We start from the raw sequence: 22674 nt of genomic DNA, 5'->3' as shown, positions 1-22674 counted from the left end.
GCTTGGTTTCACGTTTTTCTGGCGATTTTTCGCGGTTCTGGTTTGAAACTACCCGGAATTGGCGGTTCTGGCACGGTTTCAGTTCGAAAATTTTTGAACCTGAACCGAATCACGGTTCAAAAATCAATGGTTTTGGTTCAGATAAATTCTCACGTTACGGTTCGGATAAATTCTCACGGTTTCGGTTCGAAACCGTAACCGGCGATTACAGTTTCGATTTTAACCAACCGGTTCGATAAACCTTGGGCAGGTCTATTCCCGGCATTCCACATATCATTTGGCCCATTAAAATTTTAATGGGCCTGGGCCGAAATATGCACGATCCAAAATCAGGGGTTGCCCCTCTCGACAAGAAATGGTTTGATTTATTTCGAATTATTTATCGGAATATCAGTTTTCGAGCTTCTCATTTTCTTTCTCTCCTCGCGTCGGCGCCGGAGCTGGATTTGATCTGAGAGTTACTGGTAAGTGTTGCTCGTTTACCATTTCGACTTTGTGATTATTGAATTGTGCTCTTATTTATCTCTGTGTTCTGCGTGTGTGTTACGGATTCGTGATTTTCAGTTTCTGTTTCGTTTACCTTGCCCTAATTCCCTGCTTGGAATTGTGAAATTATATAACTTGATTGATATATTTGGGGGATGTATCTGTGAAATTGAAGTTTGATTGCTTGAAGCAGTAATTTGACTAACCGTGAGAGAATGCTCCACCGCCTTTATGTTGAATTTAATTTGATTTGCTGCTAAACTAGATTGTTATTGTTTCTGATTTTTTGTTTAGCATTGGAGTCTCATTGAACAATGAGTTTCATTTAGTTGTTGGAAATTTAGTGGTGGCTTTGTTGGTAACTATGAGTTTAAATCTGGTGGCAGAAACCTCCCATCTGAAAGGAATAACTATGTCATCTCAACATGTTCCTGCAACTGAGGATTCGATTAGTGCTGCTAAAGAGAAAACTGCGGCTGAGGCTATCCCTCTCCTTTATGGGATCCTTGAAGATCCTTCATCTTCTTCGGAAGCCTTAAAGATCAAAGAATTGGCTATTACCGACCTATCAGATCGGCTGAGGGAAGTTGGGCGAGCAGAGGAACTGCAGAGCCTGCTGACTAAATTGCGGCCTTTCTTTTCCTTGATCCCAAAGGCGAAAACTGCAAAGCTCGTTCGTGGTATTATTGATTCAGTGGCTAAAATTCCTGGGACCTCTGATCTCCAAATATCTCTCTGCAAGGAGATAGTGCAATGGACAAGGGCTGAAAAGCGAACTTTTCTCCGTCAAAGAATTGAGGCTAGGCTTGCAGCTCTTCTGATGGAAAGTAAGGAATACTCGGAAGCACTGAATCTCCTTTCAGGTCTCATTAAGGAGGTTAGAAGGTTAGATGACAAGCTGCTGCTTGTGGAGATCGACTTGCTTGAGAGCAAACTCCATTTTGCTTTGAGAAACCTGCCCAAAGCCAAGGCTGCACTCACTGCAGCAAGAACAGCAGCAAATGCGGTGTATGTGCCCCCAGCGCAGCAGGGAACCATAGATTTGCAGAGTGGAATTCTCCATGCGGAAGAGAAGGACTACAAAACGGCATACAGCTACTTCTTTGAAGCATTTGAAGCTTTCAACACTCTTGGAGATCCCCAGGCAATTTACGGCCTTAAGTACATGCTTCTGTGCAAAATTATGGTGAACCAGGCTGAGGATGTGGCCGGAATTATATCATCGCCCAAGGTTGGTCTGCAATATAAAGGACCAGAACTAGATGCGATGAAGGCCATTGCTGATGCTCACTCAAAGCGCTCTCTGAAGCTCTTTGAGACTGCGCTGCAAAATTTCAAGAATGAGTTGGATGAAGACCCAATTGTCCACAGGCACCTTTCCGCCCTCTACGACACCCTGCAGGAGCAGAATCTTTGCAGATTGATCGAGCCATTCTCAAGAGTGGAGATTGCCCACATTGCTGAATTAATCGAATTGCCATCTCATCAAGTTGAGAAGAAATTATCTCAGATGATTTTGGATAAGAAGTTTGCAGGGACTCTAGACCAAGGAGCTGGATGCCTAATCATATTTGATGATCCCAAGACTGACGCTATCTACCCAGCGACTTTGGAGACTATATCAAACATGGAGAAGGTTGTTGACAGCCTCTATGCAAGGTCAGCCAAAATAATGGCATGAGGATCACTGGCAGCATAGAACTTTTCTTTTTTGCAATTTATGTAGGTTCCAAGAATTATGGCCCATATTACTATCTTGACGTTCATCTAATCTTTGTACTCTTCTTCTCTCACGCAATGTCACATTTGAGCACTTGATTGTTGCAACTTATTTGAATTTCTAGCTTTTTATGTGCTCCACATACGCATGGTTTCTTTTGTGTATATAGATCATTTCTGGCTTCATTTTGCTTGTAGATTATTCTGTGTTGAATGGAAGGGAATTTTATTTGTTAACCCCCAAGGAATTTTTCAGGACTGCCCCATGAAAATGTTCTCTTCAATTAAAATAATGATTTAAAAACTAGCCATGAAAATGATGAACATTCTCCAATGGAACACACTCAAAAAAGATGCATACTTTGGCATTTTAATTGCTTCTGTATAGCTACTAAGTAGCTATGTTTTTATTACATGTATAAAACCTGCAATAGCAGAGATTGCGCAACAAACAGGAAGAATGCAGTTGGTATTCACAAGATGGTGTTTAACCCCTTGTTTTTCTATTATTATGACTACTATAATTCCTTTAGTGTGGCCTCGACTTACACTATATCCTCTTGGAGTTCACTTGTTTGAGCCACGGTCAGTCTCCGAAGATTGTGCTGAGCTTTGGGAAGATGACCCCTTTCCACCGTGTAAGTAAGAGTACAATAAGACGCCCGATCCAAGCGTCAATGCAGCAGAAATCGAACCCCAGATCCATCTTTGTCGTCTTTTCCTTCTTTGCCTGAGGCGCCTTGCTGTTTCTACACAAGGTTACGAGAGATGAGATGAGAATCTCACTAATATCAATGCCGAAAAGAGGAAAAAATAACTTTCTTGAGAGATTGAAGTGTGCTCGACTAAGTTAATTCTATCAACAAAACCATCATATTAACAGGACTTACTATCAAGCTTATCAATTTAAGAACCAATTCAATAACATTAACATACATCACAAAACCATGAGACTTAATGAGGTGTTAGAGATTATTTGGAACAGGTATACGATGATCAGTAAGTGCAATATAAATAGCAAGCTTTTTCTTCCTTGATCTCTAAGGCCAGCAGTTACAATTATTCAAAAAGAATGGAAACCAAAAATTCGAGTCCTCAATGAAGTATAATAGGGTTAGGCTTAAATGTGGCACTTAGTTCTATGCATGGAAGGCTAGAAAGATAGACCCCCTAAAGGATATCTATAGGTAAATAAATCAAAACAGGGAATACAAATATCAAATGTAAGACATCTTTAAGGCAAAAATAAGTCCTAGAGAATTTATCTAGGGTCTCTCTATGTTCTGTTAGTTCCATTTTGCATAATAACAAAATTTAGATAACCAGGTATTGCTATGGCTGCATATGCATAAAAACTGAAATAGAATAAAACCTAAGCTCACAGCAAATAGTATGGCTTCAGAAACTAACCTACGACTTCTTGGTTTCTATAAGACATCTCTTGGTTCACAGCTTCAAAGTAATGAAGCCTGTCCAACAAGCGAGCAATTTCAGAGTTCTTTAGCTCTATCTGCGCTTCCATCTCCATCTCAACTTCAGCCTTTGCAATTCCTCTACCAATTGAATTAGACACGAATTGGGTAAGATAAACTTGTTGGCATATCTCAGCTGCTGGATCAACAGGTTCTTCACCCTCTCCCAAAGCGGTTGGATCAGCAGGAAGATTCAGTCCTACAAGAGACGATTGTTCACAGATCCTCTGCCATTGACTTTGCAGAATATTTAGGTTTTCCTCTGCTTCCTTCCTCTTTTCAATCTCCATCAGCAAAGTCAGTTTAATTTCTCGCAGTTCTGTTTCAAAATCAGGTGGTGGATGCTGGTGTCCACTTTCAGACGACAATTCTAAGGCACGACACACATCCAAGTCATAAACAGATTAGTCCAAGTTAGTGAAACAGTCATTTAAAAGTTAATAACTCCTAATAAAAAGAGAACTCTATTTTTCACTCAACCCTCCCATAATCCCATCAGAACTAACACCAGAATCGGGGGAAAATAAGCTTTCCTCTATTAAATAATAATGAATAACATGTTCTAATTCAATTCACAGATCATCTATGTGACAATGCCTTCACGTATTGTTAAATTGAAGTAAAGAAAAGATGCCACATGAACACGAACTGACATAATCAGTGAAAATGAGATATTCTCTATTTTACCTTAATAGTCAGGTAAATAAAAATGAAGAGTAAAGGGTAAAAAGAAGGCACCTTCCCAAGCATCATAGAACTCTGTGATTGGAGTCGCCTGACTCAGATATGACCGTTCAGCTCCACCGTTACCCTCACTTTCACCAACGGTCTCAAGACTCACTGATTCCTGTGGATCAACTGGACTACCAACCACTCCATCCTGCTGCAAATTGAAGTTGACAGATTTAGTCGCACCATTTTTCCCCACTGGACTATTCGCTATTTTACTGCTTCCATATTTTTCGTTTAAGACACAAGTTAGATTCTTCTGGATGGCATTTCCAGTACCAGAGCGACTAGCATAGTCATCCATGGCAGGATCGATAACCTCTGTAGGAATACTAGAGTCATCTTTACATCCACTTGGTACACCTTTTTCAGCCCTACTCTCATTCTTATCCACCTTGATCTCATCAGATTTATTCTTCCAAGTTGCAACGTCATATTCAGAGAAACTCTTCATGAGCCGTGGGCCCCGTCGCTTGTGATTAATAATGTAAGGTGATGGGGGAAATGAAGATGGGGAATCAGGAAGTGGAGTTGATTCAGGAGTGGCATAGAGGGCTGGCGAGATCTGAGTCCAATGGTGCTCTCTATCTACAACTGTTGTAGTTGGTGCATGAGAAGACATAGCAACACCCCTCTCTAGTTTCGTATTAGGAGGCACACTAACTCCCCTCTCGAGCTTCGAATTAGGATGTATACCAACGCCTCCTTTCAGCTTCGTGCGAGGAGGAACACTAACACCTCTCTCCAGCTTGGGGTTCGGAGGATCATTAACTCCCCTCTCCGACTTAGGATTTGGAGGAATGCCGTATCCCCTTTCCACCATTGAGCTAGGAGCATCCATTGCCCTAATTTCTATAGTGTTCGCAGTGCTACGCCTCCTCTCAAGCTTTGAGTCGGGAGAATTTCTTGCTTGCACCATGGACTTTGCAGCTCCCGGTTCGATCAGCCTATCCAATGCTATAGCTGTAATTGTTGGCATGGCTTTCCAGCATTCAAACAATCTGCACACACAATGAAAGAGACATCCATGACTTCAAAGAACATCAAACCACCAATGAAGTCCTTCTCATTAAAAACATAGTAACATTGAAGTCACAAATGAGGCATAGAAAAATAACAACTTTTTCATTGTTTCTAAAAGGTTCCACAACAACAATAAAGGAAATGCAAAGCACATATACCAGAAACTTCATCTAACCAATTCCAACCTAAATTTCACATTCTTAATTGACAGCGAAGCATTTCTTCAGTTAAAAAAATCATTTCTACATTGTTAATTTTGTCCCTCACCCAATCCAAGAACCATAAGAGCTGCATCTTCAAATCCCCTAAAAAAATCCCCAAAATAAAAACAGCAACAATCCACCCTTCAATACACCTAATAAACAACAACACTCCGCCAATAAAGCCATGAAAAATCGAATTGAGAGAAAAAATCCCTCGAAACGATCGATTCATGATATGGAAAGAAGAAAGGGAAATGAAACTCACCGGCGGAGAAGAAAATAGAAGGAACCCTGGAGGAAGGGAACAAGAAAGAAGCGTTCATATAAATAAAAATTGTGCAGGCTTAATGGCGTAGGGCACCAAGAATGGATCCATGAGGTGCGAGAGAAAGATGAGAGAGTCGGTTACGATATCTGAGGAAACAACACTCTTTTCTTTCTCTCTATAAATTTCTTCTTCTTCTTCCTCAAGAAAAGTTTTGATTTTGTTGAATTATGATATGTGGAATTTGAAATTAGTCTGCGGGTGGTGCCGAATTTTCTGCTCTTATTTTTCATCAAGGCATTGCCTCTTTTTCCCCACCACCGTTTGCCATTTGGAAGTAATGATATGATAGTTACATTTTCTTTTTATTTTATAATTATTGATGATTTTGTCAGAAAAAATGTGTTTATCTATTATCGAAATGGCTCAAATAAATAAATGTATTTTATTTGTTCGATAAAATTGCAGGGATCATGTTTAGCTGTGGTTCGGCTATATTTTTTCTCTGTTAATGATTTATTATGATTGAATTTGTAAAATTTAATCATGCTGTAATTGAGGAATTAAGCTATTGTTTGGCTCAACAGCGATTTAATGATTCAAGCATATTGAAGAAGTCAAGTCGACCACCCAATAACAGTTGATTTGAAAGTCAACTAATTTCTATGTTTTCAAACTATGTAACAATTGTTATAATGAAGGTCAAACACATGTATTTGGATGTATCGTTAACGTGTGAAAACTAATTAGCTCTTTGTACTCTTCCACACACTAAAATGCAAGGGCCAATTAAAATAGCCCACCAAACTATAGCAAATATGTCGGTCGTATCATTAAAGAATAAGAATTAGGTCATTCCATCTATTTTTGCCTTTTCAATTTAAATTATACACCCCTTTGACAATAGTGCAAGTGAAGCCTTCACCCATTAAACGGCCGGGTCATTCAATGTGAATTATTGTAGTAATAACTTAATATGGTTAAATAGAATTGTCTAAAGTTTATATATATATTCCCTCCGTTCATTTATAGTTCAGTCATTTTTCCATTTCAAGAAATTTTTTCATAGATCATTTCTATATATGATAATCTTTTTCTCTTTCTTACTTTATTCTCTCTACTTTATTCACTTTATACTTTATTCTCTCTATCTTTTCCTCTTTCTTACTTTTTTTTATCTATTTATTTAACACACCCAATATTCCTTTCCAAAACTCCGTGCCGAAAAATTTCGCCTCAACTATGGCGAAACGGAGGGAGTATTATGATTATTTATTGAATAACTCAATTACATAATTTACCAAATTGAAATAATTTATAGGGTTAAACAACCATCTATAAAAAATAATTGTGCAAATACTACTATTTTAGTTCATTTTTAATTTGTTGTAGGTGAAATTACAATTATAATAAAGTTAGGAACTATATTCTCTAATTACGGGTTTATGATCTCCAAATGCAATAGATAGATACTTTGACAAAATCTCATTCATATACGTTACGGAAACAACATACATATTTTATGTGAGAGCATCAACATTTATAACACCAAATTCACACTTCAAATCATAAAAAAACAACCAACTTCATGAATCTGGATCTATATATGTTTTCGCTTTATATTTATCAATCATATTCAACATGTAAACTATAATTTATATGAATCATTAATTTAATTCCAACAATATTCGATCTCTATAAAGCCAATAATCTAGGAAAACATGATGGAATAAACGATTGATAACCACTCTTCACAAGGTCTTAAAACTTGAACATGTAACCCCAAAGAAATGGCTTCATTTATGAGAGAATACATGTGTTTCGCATACACAAATTTATGAGAGACTCCAAAACTAATAAAGCATTAACAAAAAAAAAAGTTTCATTTATAATACATAACAGGCCTATCTGCAGCCATGTCCCATGCTCCTCCTTCCCTGAGATAATTCAAATACCGGGAAAATTCCGGCTTGGCCGTCGCCTTCTTCCTCCGTCTCGACTCGAAAATACTAAAAAAGGGATGAATTTTGCTTGCCTTCTTTGCTTCTTTCGGCATTTTTGGTGGGTTGACCATTTTTGTTGGCAAACTTTTTGATCGGCTCAGCTTCGGCACCAAAGCTGCCGAGGGCGACAGCTTCTCGCCTTTGTTGCCGAGCTGCTCATAGCCGCGCCACTTCCGCCGTATGCTCAGAGCTCCAAACATGGATGTGTTTTTTTATGAGAGAGCGAGAAAGAAGATAGAGAGGTTGTGTTGTTGTATAGACGATGGAATTGGCATATCATGTGTATTTTCTTATGTTTGTTTGAGTTGTGATGTTTTGACATTTTCTTTGGATTTTGAAATAAATAACGTAAGTATCGACCAATTCCTTGCTAGTATAGTTTAAAATCTTCATCCATTGTGTTTTTTTATTTGCAGAAATTAGAAATTTAAAGACGGTCGCCTCATTCTGTCTCATCCATTGTTCAATTCTAAATTAGTAAATTACTATGCCGATCAGAATGTGTTGGATATTCTAACAGAGAATTCGAGTTTCATATATTGGATTCAATACATATAATTTATCATCTTGTATGTAATATATATGCATTATATATTGTAAATTGTAATACATTGGATCATGACAGAGTGCTCAGCCATTTACCGAATTAGCAACGCGCTCTATAATTTAAAGAATAAAATAATTGTCCAATACATCGAACAATCTCTCTGCTCAGCAAATTGTGGATAATTTATCACATTATTTCTAAATCTCTACTTATATGGTTCCGAAAATCTCTTTAGTAAAAATAACAAATTTTCATTTATATAATTAATGTAACAGATAAATACTCCGGATAAAAGAAGATAAAGAATCCAGTTATTAGAAAAAATACCTTAAACTTAAAATAAACTAAGTAGTTAATTTTGAATAAATACAGAATAATGTTAATTTCTTGAGTGTATAATAATAAAAAGTAGTAGTAAAAGTTTTTATTTATAAAATTAATGTAAAAATAAAATAATTTTTTAAAAAAAGATAGTAAGTAATTATCAAAATGTTAGATTAGAATATTGCGGAACAAGGAATTGATCCACACTCGTGGAAGCCAGGATCATTCCTCGAACATTTGGACAAACATTTCAATTTAGTACTCCTCCATGCGTTCACTATTTAAAGAGCCATTTTAATTCGGCACGGGTTTAAGAAATTGTTTGACGTTGTGGAAAAAAAGTAAAAGGAGAATGTACGTAGAATGAGAGACCCTTTTTCATACTATTAGTTTTATAATAAATTGTAAGTGTAAAAAATTAGTAGGATGTGAAATCTACATATCAAAAGTGAAAAAAAAAACTGAATGGCTCTTTTAATTGTGAAAAAAATCCAAAATGACAAAATGGTTCTTTAAATAGTGGACAAAAAGAATACTACCGCCTCTAGTCCATTAAAAATAAAACGTTTTCTTTTTCTAGGTTATCACATTAAAAATATATTAGAACCCATAGGTTGTCCAAATGTATCATACAACGGTCATAATGAAATCTCCAATCATATTAATTTCACATAAACCCATTTCTCGGTAGGGGCCCCTTCACCGTTTTCGTACTCGTTATTATCATACTCCCTCCGTCCCGCTTTAACAGTTTCAGTTATTTTTCTGCACTCGTTTTGTACAAGGACACACTAATTTTTGAACCATCCATTTTAGAGTGATGTTGCATAACAAATTTAATAAACAGATCCAATCAAAATTTCCAGGTTATATTCTCATGTGGAAATCTTCTCATATATACATACACTCTCTGTCCATTACTCATTTCACTAACCTTATATCATTCGAAAATTAAATAAATTAATTAAAATACAACATAAACTAAAGCATGTTTACAGGGGAAAAAAATAAACAGATACCTTATACTTTATAGAAATATCAAATTCTTAGATATGGTAACTCAGCTTTCTGATGCCTTCCCCGGGATATCAAAACAAGGGCATCTAATAAAGTTGAAACAGATAATCATGAAAAGAGCAAGCAATATCCAAGCGTTTAATTAATTGAAGCTCCTCATAAGAAACACTTTGTACCAGGATTGATCCTTTGAAACTTTAGCCTGGCCACTGAATTTATTGGAGGCGAAACTCAGCCATCTTCTTGGAACTCATCAGAAACAAAAAACAAGGAAAAAAACAAAAACAAAAACAAAGCTGAAACGTGTTCCGTATTAGGAAACTCTTGAGTATTTTTGTTTTGGAGTTATGGTGATGCGTCACCCAACAACACCTGATTTTAAGTCATATCCTCCGTCCTGTCCAGTAAATTTCTTCTGAAGTACCTTTTCAAGCTCTGCCTTGTCAAAGTCCTTTGCATTTTCGGCAGCATGAGCTTCCGCTAGGTTTGCATAATTGGTAGCTGACTGAGATATGAATGCGATTTCATCATCTGTGAGATTCCTCAGGAATTTGGCTGGATTCCCTCCCCATATCTGATATTGAAAAATCACATATTCAGAAAAGACTCTTTAATTGGTCTGTATTGTTAAACGAATTGAATCCGAATTAGGTATTTAAGTCACTGATTTGAAGCCAGCAGGACAAGATGCTGAAGGTCCGAAAGAAGATGTTTAGGCGGCTATTGAGATATGTTAAGCTGAATTACAGAAAGATAGCGCTTCACGCATCTAAGGGCACTTCCATGCATATTTCCATAACAAAACTTCATGAGATAAGATAATAGGCAGCTCATCAGTGTGTCTTACTAACCTCTCCAGATGGTATTCTTGTATTCTGTCTGACAAGAGCTCCGGCGGCGACCATTGAATGCTTCTCAACAACCACCCCGTCAAGCAATGTTGCACCCATACCAATAAATGCTTCATCCTCTACAGTACAACTGTGCAAGACAGCACTATGCCCTATAAAGTCCAACGTGCAAATTATCACTCAGGATCAAGAAACTCTGAGATGAAAATATTATCTGAGAATGCCTTCGATGATACTAACCAACAGTGACATTGTCACCAATATTTATGGGCAGAACTTTCCCAGCAATATTAGATTTAGCTACATGAATAAGAGAGTTATCCTGTATGTTGGTTCCAGCTCCGATGCTAACGCTGTTCACATCACCTGCTTACCGACCATTTCAACTTAGAAACGATGCCATCACACAAGCACACCATGCCTAAAGACAATGAGGGAACCAGCAGTGATGACACTAACAACCAAAACACATCCAAGAAGTTCACTAAATGTTAACGCAAAAGAAACTTTCAGGTTTACTTTTTTACTTTGGACAATGTCAATCCACGAACTGAAGATTACTAAACCAAAGACGTGATACAAACCTCAAAAAGATTATAGATCACATTTGCATAGGAACCATAAGCATTTCAGACGCATAAAAATGAAAAGCTAGAGCAATGGCCCATCAGATGGATTCTATCATGACCTTCATCGAACACAGAATGGTTTTACTTGGGTTTGAAATAGCTCAAGTATACACCGGTAGCTAAGACTCCAAGAAAGATCAGTATCTAATGAGAGAAGACATGGATGACTCTGCACGAAAAACACATTACAGTAAAATACTTGAACTTTACTTAACTAAATATGGTTACTTCCTCTCATTATAAGTTACGCCAGTTAGAAGAGTTTCATATTAGATCAAAAGACATTTTCTGGAGCACAAAATTGATAAGAGTTATTTTTATAAAGAGATATCAATCAAATTAAAGTGCAACATGGCAACAAACTATATCTCAGTCAGCATAAACCATACCTCTGACAACACATCCGTACCAAATGGAGGAGCTTGGTCCAACATAAACCTCCCCAGTCAGTGATGCGTTAGGGGCCACAAAAGCATTCTTAGCAACCGAGGGGGCTTTATCAAATAAATTCATGAGTGTTCTATGTCTTGACACTGGAAAGAAATTGTAGTGTGTCAAATATTTCATCCGAATAATTTATAAAGAAGATGGAACAAACACAAATCTACCTGATTATCTATGCATGCGTAAAGAGAATGAAAGATACACTGTGGATTTTATGATAAATCACCACGACATTTTCTACATAGAGGCACAAAAGAATTTGAAAAATAAACTATAGTTATGTGGTTCAATGCAACACCTGTGCCAACAACAATTCCATCTATCTCCTCCAAGAGGCCAGCATTTTAAATGAAATTATATGGCTCATGTAGCACCAAAATGGTTGACAGGATGGGGAGCTTAAGATATGGCTGAATTCCTCCTCTAATAACCATCTTCTTACAGCTTCGTAGAAAAGCTAGCTGAGACAACACACTTCTGATTAAGGTCATTTGTTTTTCCTAATTAACCCATAAACGGAAAGGGGGGAACAGAAAAGACGCATTCCATCATTGAGGCCCAATTTACTTAGTCTTACACATTCCCTAGATCAACGCTTTCTCTAACACAGATTAATTTTGGTTCGATTCAAAAATTGAAGACCGAGTCTTCTAAGACCGGGCTCAAATTTGACAGATAAGTAGATGAATAAAATAATGACGGCAGCAGAAAGCTAAAAACGGATATAATAGGTAAAGAAAAAGAGGGAGATAGCATGATTACATTGTTCCTGGAAAAGGTAGTTTCCCTGGAGGCGGGAGCCGAGGCGATCGAGAGCTTGGCCGGTCTCCCTAATCCAGAATCCGACCGTGTAAAAAGCTCTTCCCATGGTGCCCATCCTGCCCTTGAATTCTTCACGGAATTGGATGTTTCCGGTCTAGGGTTGTGAGAATGGGGGTGATTTGCAGAAGTAGCTAGATTGATAGTGTGGGAGACTACAAGAGCAGCACAACAGGAGTACTTATTTTCTGTTAATTACGTGAAACACCAAAATTTAAATTTTTAGGCAAACGTAAAGGTGCAATACTATGGCTTGACAAAGGCCAAAAAAGACGAAAAATGATTTAAAAAAATTATACTCCTATTTTAACAAATAATTAAAAAACAAAATAAATATTAGTATAAACTTCGAACAAGAGGGACGTAATCAAATACAAACTCCAAAATATAATCTGAACCGTTAGAAAATGTCAACATATAAAAAAATAATAGCAACAAAAAATGTCAATACAAAGTCGACGGTTGATGTTATGTTACATTGTGTTGACATTAAAATCTTAAAATTTTAAACAGTGTTAAAACCGTGTTGATACTGTGTTGAGCAGTTTGAAGTTTTTACAATATACTCCCCCCGTCCCATAAAAATTGGGCAATAGATATGGCTTGGGAATTAAGACAAAATTGGTAGAGTATGAGAGAGGAGAAGAAAGGTATAGTAAAGTAAGAGAGATGAGGTAAATGGTAGTTAAAATAGTATTAGTGGATAGTGAGACCTACCTTATTAAATTGATACTCCCCCATCCACAAAAAGTAGAGCACAATTACCATTTTTGGCCGTCCATAAAAAATAGAGCACATTTATTTATGGAAAATATTCAACAAATAATAATCCTACACAACATTCCAATAACACTACTTCTCACTTACTTTTTCTCTTTCTCTCTTATTTTTTTCCATTTTCTCTTACTTTACCAATTCTTCATTAAAATTCGTGTCATACACAAATTGCTCTATTTTTTTTTGGTCGGATGAAGTATAACTTTCTAAAAATGGAATGTACATATTTTTTGGGATAGACGCAAATAGAAAGTGCACATATTTTTATAAAACAGAGAAAGTATAAAATTTGCATTTTATCACCGTCCCTCGAAACAAACTATATTCAAATAAAATTTCAGATATTAAGATTGCACTGAAATGAAAATAACTTGTGTATTAGGCAGAAAATTTCACCGATAACTACTTGATCTCACAAATGCGTTTGTTCATTACTTTTTGAAAATAGAAAATATTTCTTTTTTAGTTTGTTTCTAAAAATAATCTTTTCTTTTAGAAAAATTCTTTCTGAGGATGTGAAACTAATTTTACACTAATACATTTTTTTTCTATACCTATCTTACTTAACTAATTTTGTATTAGGACTAATGTCATTTTAAATGTTTTTATTTTATGGGGATGGATTGAGTATGTTTGGCCAAAATCAATCTATTATTAAATATAAAATCAATCTATTCAAAACAAATTAAATATTAAATCAAACATAGTAAGTCTGGCCAAAATCAAATTGGCAAATGAATTTAGAAGAGGAATGAGTAATTCTTAAGTAACATTAAACATCAAAGACATGAAGTACTAAAATACTCCGTCGGTTTGCGAATAAGAGTCATATTTTTCCATTTTAGTCTGTCCGTGAATAGGAGTGCCGGTTCATTTTTACCATAAATGGTAATAGGGTCTCACCTTCCACTAACTCATTTCACTTACATTTCATTTAAAACTAATATATTCAAGTGGGAGTATGAGACCTCTATTGTACTAACTTTTTTTCACCCACTTTTCTTAACATTCTTAAAACTCGTGCCGCCCATAAATAGGACTTCTAATGGCGTACGAAGGGAGTACATTTATAGATTTTGAATATTGTTGTAGGCTGGCTCACTAAGTATAGGTATCGAGAAAGTACATGTAAATTAGCCGATTAGCCTTATTAATGACGTTGTTACAACTTTTCTATTCGTGATCTGATTGACGATCATATTAATTTTAATTTGATAAAAGAATGAACCAATATTGTAAACCACAACGTACTACTCCCTCCCTCCATGAAATGTTGTCTATTTTTATCATTTTTGTTTGCCCGTGAAACATTGTCCACTTTACTTTTTTTTTTCCTTCCATTTTTGATAAATGGAGTCCACTTTGCACTAACTCATTAGACTCACATTATATTATACTAATATATAAATGTTGAATCCACATTCCACTAATTTTTTTCACTATTTTGTAAAACATTTCTTAAAACCTGCATGAGTCAAACGTGGACAACACTGTGAAGAGAAGGGAAGTATGAAGGTAGTGTGGTCGGTGTCATAATTTAAAAGTTGTTTTACTATAATATTTGAAAACAAACTCAAAGAGTGCTTGGGTCGGTGGTGATGTATCCCAGTCGATTGTGAAATAGCGAGTCAGTCCCCCGATCACCTATGGGCACACACTAGCACATATTGTTGTGTCGGCCAACACTTGGGCATCCGGTGGTGCGCATGCGGGCTCCCAATGCGACTAATATTAAATCACTCTTCGTTAGTATTTTGGAAAAATTATTCCTAGTCTTTTCCATTCTTGTTCTTGTTTTATACTAGTTGCAATATGGAGTAACATATGAACTTGCTTCTTTATTTATAATGTAAAAAATCAGTATCAACGCACTTATACCATAATTATAAGTACTTATTATTATTTTTAATACTATTTGCTTTGTTACATACCATAAAAGTGACAGTGTTATGATTTTGACATGAATAAACTTGAGTTTGCTGAGAAATCGAAACAAAAGTGGAGTGCAGGTGCAGCACAATCCCTAGAGAAACTCAGTCTAGCTGAGGGACTTCATCTCGTTAATTTATCAGTTAAAACATAATATTACAAAAGGGTCGAATACAAATTGTTCAAGCAAAAGTTCCTGTCATGACGGACTTATACAGAACACGATAACAACATTATACGATAAAAAAATTAGAAAAGTGTTGTGTGATGAGTTTATTTAAAGGCCATCAGCTTAAGTTATCGCTGCTTTCAATTGATTCAGCAATCACTGCCTCAAGTTCTCGACAATGTATGAGGCGTAAAGATCCCTACAAGCCACAACACAAAAAGTGTATTAAGGGGTCGTTTGCTAGGGTAGATAACTCATTTATCTTGAAAGATCCGTTTTTCATATAATAAAAAAGAATTTGGTATGGAAATGATTGAACACTCACATTGAGTATTTGATAGCATCAATAGCTGTTTCAGCAGGGAGGAACTCTTTCACTGCAACTGACTTGTTCTCATTCTTCTTATCTGTTTAAACGAAAGTGAAGTGAAGGACACAAATGGAAACTAGTATACACAGGCAGTTAACTAGTGGTTTTGGGAAAGGATACAGTCCTCAAAGAAGCGGCGAATTTCAGCTAGACGGTGAGGAGGGATCTCGTTTATGTCCTGATAGTGGCGGAACTCAGGGTCGTCAGCGCATACTGCAATGATTTTGTCGTCCCTCTCGCCCTGTGGGATGGATGGTTCTTGAAAGATGAGTTAGGTGAAGCAAGTGGACTAGCTAGGGAGACAGACGGTTACCTGATCTATCATGGGCATCAAGCCAATGGCACGAGCACGGAGGTAAGTACCCGGAAGAACAGGTTCCTGTGCAGGAATGAAACATGTATTACAAGTATTTTCAATATAGTACTAGCAATCTGAGAAGTAAAGAAAGGAACCTGCATCAGCACCAAAACGTCGATGGGGTCGTTGTCTTCGCAGAGGGTTCGTGGGAGAAAACCATAGTTGTGTGGGTATACAACAGAGGAGTAAAGAACTCTATCCACCTGTAAAAAATCATGAGCTGTTTCATAACTTTGAGCATATAAATAAGGAAAAGGAAGGAGTTTCTCACTTTGATAAGGCCACTGGTTTTGTCAAGCTCATATTTTACTTTGCTGCCTTTTCCAATTTCAATCACCTGGCAAGTTATTGATTGGATAATAAGTGTAACTAGAAAGATGGTTCAGTTTTTGGTGCAATCTGAAAAAGAACTCACACAATTGAATACTGCAGGTGCTCCCGGCCCTATATATACATAAACCACGTGAACGACGATGGTCCAAACTAAAAAGCATAGGCATAGAAGAAGAAACACGGTCTAACCAATTTCCAAGTCATGCCAAGGATGAGCAGCAACCGATCTCCTTGACATAGAAGAAAGAATCCTCTCATTCAGAGCAACGCGACGACCACCTTCTTCAGCCATTTTCTACAGAACAAAACTCACCTGGCTATCATCAACGTTGTCTTATTTTTCTCTTAAAAATGATGCTTAAACACCACATAATTCTACTAAGCATGCAGCCAACTTGTTCAAAACCATGAACAAGTGCATATTTTGCATTTCAAGAATTACTAGTTTACTTCAAACCCAAGAAAAAAAGCATAAATTTTCATCACATGAGGTGTAACTTACAGATAGAGAGGCGCTTGAGTTTGAGGTGTGGCAAGCTTCCCAACTGGTCATGAATGAGAGATTCAGAAGCATAAGTTAAGTACATGGACATGAGGAAAGGGAACGAAAGAAAAGCTGAGAGTGACGCGACGCCTTTTTATTTTATTTTTTCTTTAGTTAAATCAGGCATGGTCGAATATGAGCCGTAGATGTTAGTTCCCTTTGCATCGCACGACCAATATGTTCGGAAAATATTATCTCGAGAAAAGGAGCTTTTAGTAAATACTCCAGAATCTAATCATATGAAAGTTAGGACCAGAATATTCCTGATTTGAGGTTTTTAATCGTTTTATTTTTGTCATCTATTTCCTGATTCAAACTAACAGAATATCATTTACTTTCAATTCCTTTCTTATTGTTTGACAAAATTGGGTGAATAGATGGATACCTCACAGCTTTATGAGAAGAAAAAACATTATCTAGAATAAAGGGTGTAAAGAGAAAGTGTGAAGCATCTACTATCAGAATAATGTACACGAATCCTTCTATCCTTTCTCATGCAACTTGAGATCATATCAATCTTTAACCTTATACATGAAAATACAGTTATAGAACTAAGAAACATTTAAAGGCTTACTTAACATCTCTACAAACTCAGGAACTGAGGCGGCTACCCCGCTGCACAAAACCAAACAAAAATTACTCCCTTTTATCTATTACATTTTCATGTTACATCTAGTCACCATGCACTTGGAATGAATCGGACAATATCACCGTTGCTAACCTTCTATTAATGTTCTCTAACTCACGCCCATTGTCAGCATCAAGAATCTTAAGCAATAAAGTTGGAAATTCAAAAACGTGACACTTTAATAAATCCCATTACTTTTAAGGCTGAGGATTGAGACATACCTCCATTACTTTGAAATCTGCATTTCCAACTCCAACGAAATGGATTGAGAGGGGTAAGTCAGACGATATCACAGAATTTGGATATTTCACTCATCCACTCATTCATTCGGATATTTCACCCTCTCTCTAAGTCGGATCATTCTCGTCTCTTGAGTGTGCTTTGCCTTCTCTAAAGGCGATCCTCTCTTTTTAGTAGACTCTCGTTTGTCACGTTGATTAGCAATCTTATGAATTCGTTGCAGGACAGGCAGATAAATTATAGAGAATTTGCGGCCATGACGAGAAAAAGAAACCATGAGGAGTACTATAAACTTGGGGGAAGCACTTAGGTTAGGGGTTACAGACAAGAAAGGAGGAACCTAACAAAGCCAACTCTGACTTCCTTTCCTTTTTGTAGTTACCTAGCTTTATTCTAGTGTGAAATTTTAACATTCTAATTGAGAAAATAAGCTCATCTTGCTCCCTACTCCTCATAGTTGCCACTGCCAATATATACTCAGATGCATATGAGATTATATTGACAGTGCCTTTTCCTCCCACAACAGAACGTCGAATTCAAAAGTTCGACCACCTTACTAGTTTCTACTATTGCTGCCAAAATATACTCAAGTACAAAATCTAAGCATGATCAATGTCAAAATATGGCCTTGCACAAATCTTGATTTCTTGATAATATATACAATGCGGGCATTCAAATAGTTGACACTTGTTTTGTATGTTTGAAACAAATTATTAAAGAGCTAAGTAGCATCAATAAAATTTTCAAATTTTACTAGGGAGAACCAGATACTTTGTGTGGAGTGCCTTGCTTTCGATCTCAACTTCATCCTGAAAAGAAATAGCAGGTTCTAAATTAATGGATATTATTTGCAAAGCAACTAATATCTATAAAGAGAAAACATGCTATGTAGTAACTTGAGCATTGAAGATAGGATTGCATGAAGAATGAGAAAAGCAAAGCTCAATTAGTATGAGGCAACATGATGCAGAAAATAACACACACTAATGCAAATACTTCAAACAGCTCCATTACCGAATCTTCTATTTGACACATTCAGTCATTTACCATGTAAGCAGAAAACTATCATAACTACTACACCCTCTGTCCCCCAAAAATTGCCATTTTCTACAAAATTAGTCCATTTTCTATTTTTAGAAAGCCCAAACGATGCGGCCGCGTTCGACGTGATCGATTTTCATGCCCTACATCACCATTGGCTCTATGAATCTCTCCGGCATCGAATCCACAGTGAATTCGTACGGTCCGCCGGTTTTCTCGATGAACTTCTTGACCGTCTCATAATCCATACTTTCCGGCGACTGGAGTTGACGGCGTCCAATCTCAGGCGAAATTCAATTCAAGCAATCACTAGTTTGATTTATTGATTCTCCTATCCTATGTGTCTGTTGGCTTGGAAGAGTTCGATTAATTTAATTTTATTACTATAAGAGCATCCACACAGTGGGCTCCTATCAAAGCGCTGATTGGTGGCCTCCCCCAGCACCCAACTCACTTCCGTGGCGATTTTCGAACCGTGCTTAGATCGGCGGTCGACCGCATCCACTGCAGCCGCGGATCTCGCCCCAATTTGTATTTTTTATTTTTTTAAAAATTAATTTCACTCCTATATATACACCCTCGTATCCCATTTTTTGCCAGTCCGGATCACCTAATTCTTTTTCTACACCATCTCCTGAGATGCTCCACTCCTCACAAACATAAGTAATGGGCCCACCATCATATTTTATGTTTGTGAATAGTGGAGCAGAAGATGGTGTAGGAAAAGAATTAGGTGATCCGAACCGGATTTTTGCTTCACACCTTTCACCATTCTCTCATTCATCTAAACTATTTCTCTCTCTAGCTCTAAATAACGAATACCGATGGAAGTTCCCTAAATTCTAGCAAAAAAAACCAATATCCCGGCGATCCCCCTTACCCTGGCTTCCCTTCGTACCATGGCGGTCACCCATACCCTGGCAATACCATGGCAATGCGATGTCGGTACTGGTAGACCCTTAACCCTGCAAGCATCACAAAATTACTAGTGGAGCTACAGACGAAGGTATGACCCGAATTATGGTGATGAAGTCTATTGACCAACAATGCTTAGTACTCCCTCTGATTCAGACAGTTCCACAACTTTTCCGAAAACTGATTCGACCTTCAGCACGGACGAGCACGAGCTGACGGACATGCAACCATCTTCTCCCAATGAGAATTCCACTCCCACGCCGAAAGGAAAGGGAAAGGCAGTGGGAGAGGGGAAGGAGACTGCGTCTGCGCCTGCATCCGTGCGAAAGAGAGAGAAGAGGATGAAGAACTACACCCCACATGAGTCGACGGCTCTAGCCATGTCTTGGGTCTACATCTCCAATGACCCGATTGTGTCCACCAGCAGGCGAGAGGAGGGTTCTGGGGGCGTATTAGGGATACATCCGAACGGGTGAAGCCTTAATGGCAAAGACCCACACAATATTGTAGAAATATGAAACAATTGGGTGAAGGATATTAAGAATATTCCAATAGTCGTGCTAGTTGACATGTGACATCCCTAACCCGAAACTTACATAATTTTTGCATATTGATATAGTTTTATTGATCATTTCATATTTATAATGCTAATTGCATATAATATATATAGAAATGTGTGTAGGTTTATTAAAATTCTAAATAATTAATTTTAAGTGTGTGTATGTTTATTTATGTATGTGTGTACATGAAATTATTTTTATGTGGATACTTGTATTTAGGTTTTTGCATGGGAATAAATTGTAGGTACGTAATTAAAGAAAGTTGATATGTATATGTTGTTTTAACTACTTTTAAGTTTTATTTTATGAAGTAAATAGTACATGGAAAATAGAATTGTTACGTGTGTTTGCATGGGAGCATATTAGATTATCTAATACACTTGAGTTAATAGTTTAATATTTTTGTATATGATGAGTGTGTTGTTTTGGGCAATAGCTAAAATGCAAACATGTGGCTGAATATTGATTAACATGCAAGTGACTAAGCTCATAGGATATGTTACTAAATTATTTAAATTAGGAAGTCGGTGGAACCGACTATGGTATTCGATAAATAGGTGAGGAGGTGAGTCACAGAGGGGGAAGAGGAGATAATAAAAGAAAAAAAAGAATAAGAAGAATATAAGAAGAAATGAAGAACATATCACATGGAGATTTTCAGGAATAAGATATCAATGATGCGTGGATTGATGTGAGTTACAGTTATTATAAGGGTTGGCGGCTGGCGCGTTTTGTCAACCTTCTCCTCCTCATCATTTTTGCATCTAAATAAATGTATAGTATATATAGAGTGGTGAGAGGGTCCCACTAGATTTAGAATGTTTCGAAATATGTACTTGATAAATATTGGTTTTTGAAATGATATAATATGTGTGTTTTATTTACTTGACGTGTGAATTATTTCTTTTAAATTTTGAATTTATTTATTATAAGTTTATACGTCAGAAAGGGTTGAGGTGTGACATGACAGTATGAGATCGAAGTTCATGGAACACTATGCAAAGAGGATAGATGTAGGTGAAAGGATTGGAAGGCCACACTATGCTTCCAATTGTTGTTCACCATCTCAATGTTCTTAGTAGATAGACAATTGGGCCACTAGAAAGTCCAAGTAGGTTGTATGGGTGAGGCAGATGTGATTAGGATCACAAATAGACACAAGATAATTAGATATATGGTGGATCTTGAGCAACACGCTTCCTCATGCAAGGAGTGGCAAGTCTCAAGGAAACCATCCCCACATGCATTAGTAGTGATAACTTCACCTAGAAATTCTTAAATGGATAATTGCCTACATCCTTACTTTCCATTGAAACTATTTAGGCTAGCATATGCAAGGGTAATTAGCCCATTTTCTGACGACAAGTCTCACTGGCCTAACATGGACCTTGGCTTTAAGGTGTTAAAGAGCTCCCGACATCCTGGGGAAAAATAGGACACCAAGATGCTTGGAAGGCAAGGGAACAAATATAGGACAAAAGGAATGTGGCAGGTCCAACATAAGCAACGCAAAGTGGGCACGAGTTCTAAGAAATATAAAGAAAAATGGCTTGAAAAAGTTAGTGGAATGAGAGTCCCACTTTTATATATTTATATAATAAAATGTGAGTGCAATGAGTTAGTGGAATGTGAGACCTACTTATCAATTATGGTAAAAAGGGAATGTGGACAATAAATGGGGGATATGTGAAAATGGCAAAAGTGGAAAAAAATGGGGGACAGAGAAAGTAGAATGTGAGTATAATGAGTCAGGAGAGTATGTGGCCCACTTAGAGCATCTCTAAGAGAAAAAGGTAAATAGAGAGGTAAAGTCTTATAACTACCATATTTACCTTCTTTTCATGAAAAATCATACTCCAAGGGGAAAGATATTAGAAGGTATTATACATTTTTCCATTTTAAAGAGGTACTCCCTCCGTCCTACAATAGGGGTCACATTTTGTGTGAGCACGAGTTTTAAGAAATATAAAGAATAATGGGTTGGAAAAGTTAGTGGAATATAGGTCTATTTTTTTATATTGGTTTTATAATGGAATGTGAGTAAAGTGAGTAGGTGGAATGTGAGACCTACTTAACATTTATGGTAAAAGTGAAATGTGACTCTAATTGTGGGACAGACCGAAATGACAAAATGTGACACTTATTGTGAGACAGAGGGAGTACCTTAGAGCATCTCCAAGGAGGTAAGGTATATAGAAATAGTATATCATCTATTTACCTTCTGAAAATGAAATATACCCTTCTAAAAAGTTACAAATTCCAAGTCAACAGGTATATAG

The 22674-nt window shown here is 36.9% G+C and overlaps 4 protein-coding genes across 6 annotated transcripts; 1 reads left to right on the top strand and 3 right to left on the bottom strand.

Annotated features, from left to right (window-relative positions):
- The first annotated feature begins 370 nt into the window (after positions 1-370).
- On the top strand, positions 371-2348 carry LOC125201816 (26S proteasome non-ATPase regulatory subunit 11 homolog). The gene is made up of 2 exons (XM_048100109.1): positions 371-464; positions 873-2348. The coding sequence occupies exon 2, from the start codon at positions 899-901 to the stop codon at positions 2165-2167; it is 1269 nt and encodes a 422-aa protein (XP_047956066.1). The 5' UTR covers positions 371-464; positions 873-898; the 3' UTR covers positions 2168-2348.
- Positions 2349-2539: 191 nt separating this feature from the next.
- Positions 2540-6207, bottom strand: LOC125201674. 2 transcript variants are annotated; one of them, XM_048100000.1, is made up of 4 exons: positions 5898-6207; positions 4416-5407; positions 3616-4047; positions 2540-2948 (listed from the first exon to the last, which is right to left on the bottom strand). In XM_048100000.1, the coding sequence occupies exons 2-4, from the start codon at positions 5383-5385 to the stop codon at positions 2773-2775; spliced, it is 1578 nt and encodes a 525-aa protein (XP_047955957.1). In that variant the 5' UTR covers positions 5386-5407; positions 5898-6207; the 3' UTR covers positions 2540-2772. The 2 variants fall into 2 exon arrangements, with proteins under 2 accessions (XP_047955957.1, XP_047955881.1); XM_048099924.1 differs by having other exon boundaries at positions 2540-2954; positions 5898-6201.
- A 3569-nt stretch (positions 6208-9776) lies between these two features.
- Positions 9777-12708, bottom strand: LOC125204385 (gamma carbonic anhydrase 1, mitochondrial-like). Its single transcript, XM_048103043.1, has 5 exons — positions 12475-12708; positions 11658-11801; positions 10880-11005; positions 10640-10791; positions 9777-10362 (listed from the first exon to the last, which is right to left on the bottom strand). The coding sequence occupies exons 1-5, from the start codon at positions 12587-12589 to the stop codon at positions 10147-10149; spliced, it is 753 nt and encodes a 250-aa protein (XP_047959000.1). The 5' UTR covers positions 12590-12708; the 3' UTR covers positions 9777-10146.
- Positions 12709-15332: 2624 nt separating this feature from the next.
- Positions 15333-20299, bottom strand: LOC125202007 (soluble inorganic pyrophosphatase 4-like). 2 transcript variants are annotated; one of them, XM_048100316.1, is made up of 12 exons: positions 20191-20299; positions 19801-19885; positions 18651-18688; positions 16970-17012; positions 16657-16762; positions 16550-16578; positions 16406-16471; positions 16230-16337; positions 16090-16155; positions 15897-16017; positions 15732-15813; positions 15333-15605 (listed from the first exon to the last, which is right to left on the bottom strand). In XM_048100316.1, exons 2-12 carry the CDS (start codon positions 19819-19821, stop codon positions 15563-15565), a joined length of 723 nt encoding a protein of 240 aa, XP_047956273.1. In that variant the 5' UTR covers positions 19822-19885; positions 20191-20299; the 3' UTR covers positions 15333-15562. The 2 variants fall into 2 exon arrangements, with proteins under 2 accessions (XP_047956273.1, XP_047956274.1); XM_048100317.1 differs by lacking the exons at positions 18651-18688; positions 19801-19885; positions 20191-20299 and having other exon boundaries at positions 16657-16784.
- Positions 20300-22674: the final 2375 nt, after the last annotated feature.

The sequence above is a fragment of the Salvia hispanica genome, chromosome 1 (genome assembly GCF_023119035.1).
Source record: "Salvia hispanica cultivar TCC Black 2014 chromosome 1, UniMelb_Shisp_WGS_1.0, whole genome shotgun sequence".
Lineage (NCBI taxonomy): Eukaryota > Viridiplantae > Streptophyta > Magnoliopsida > Lamiales > Lamiaceae > Salvia > Salvia hispanica.
This window is presented reverse-complemented; position numbering and strand designations above follow the sequence as displayed.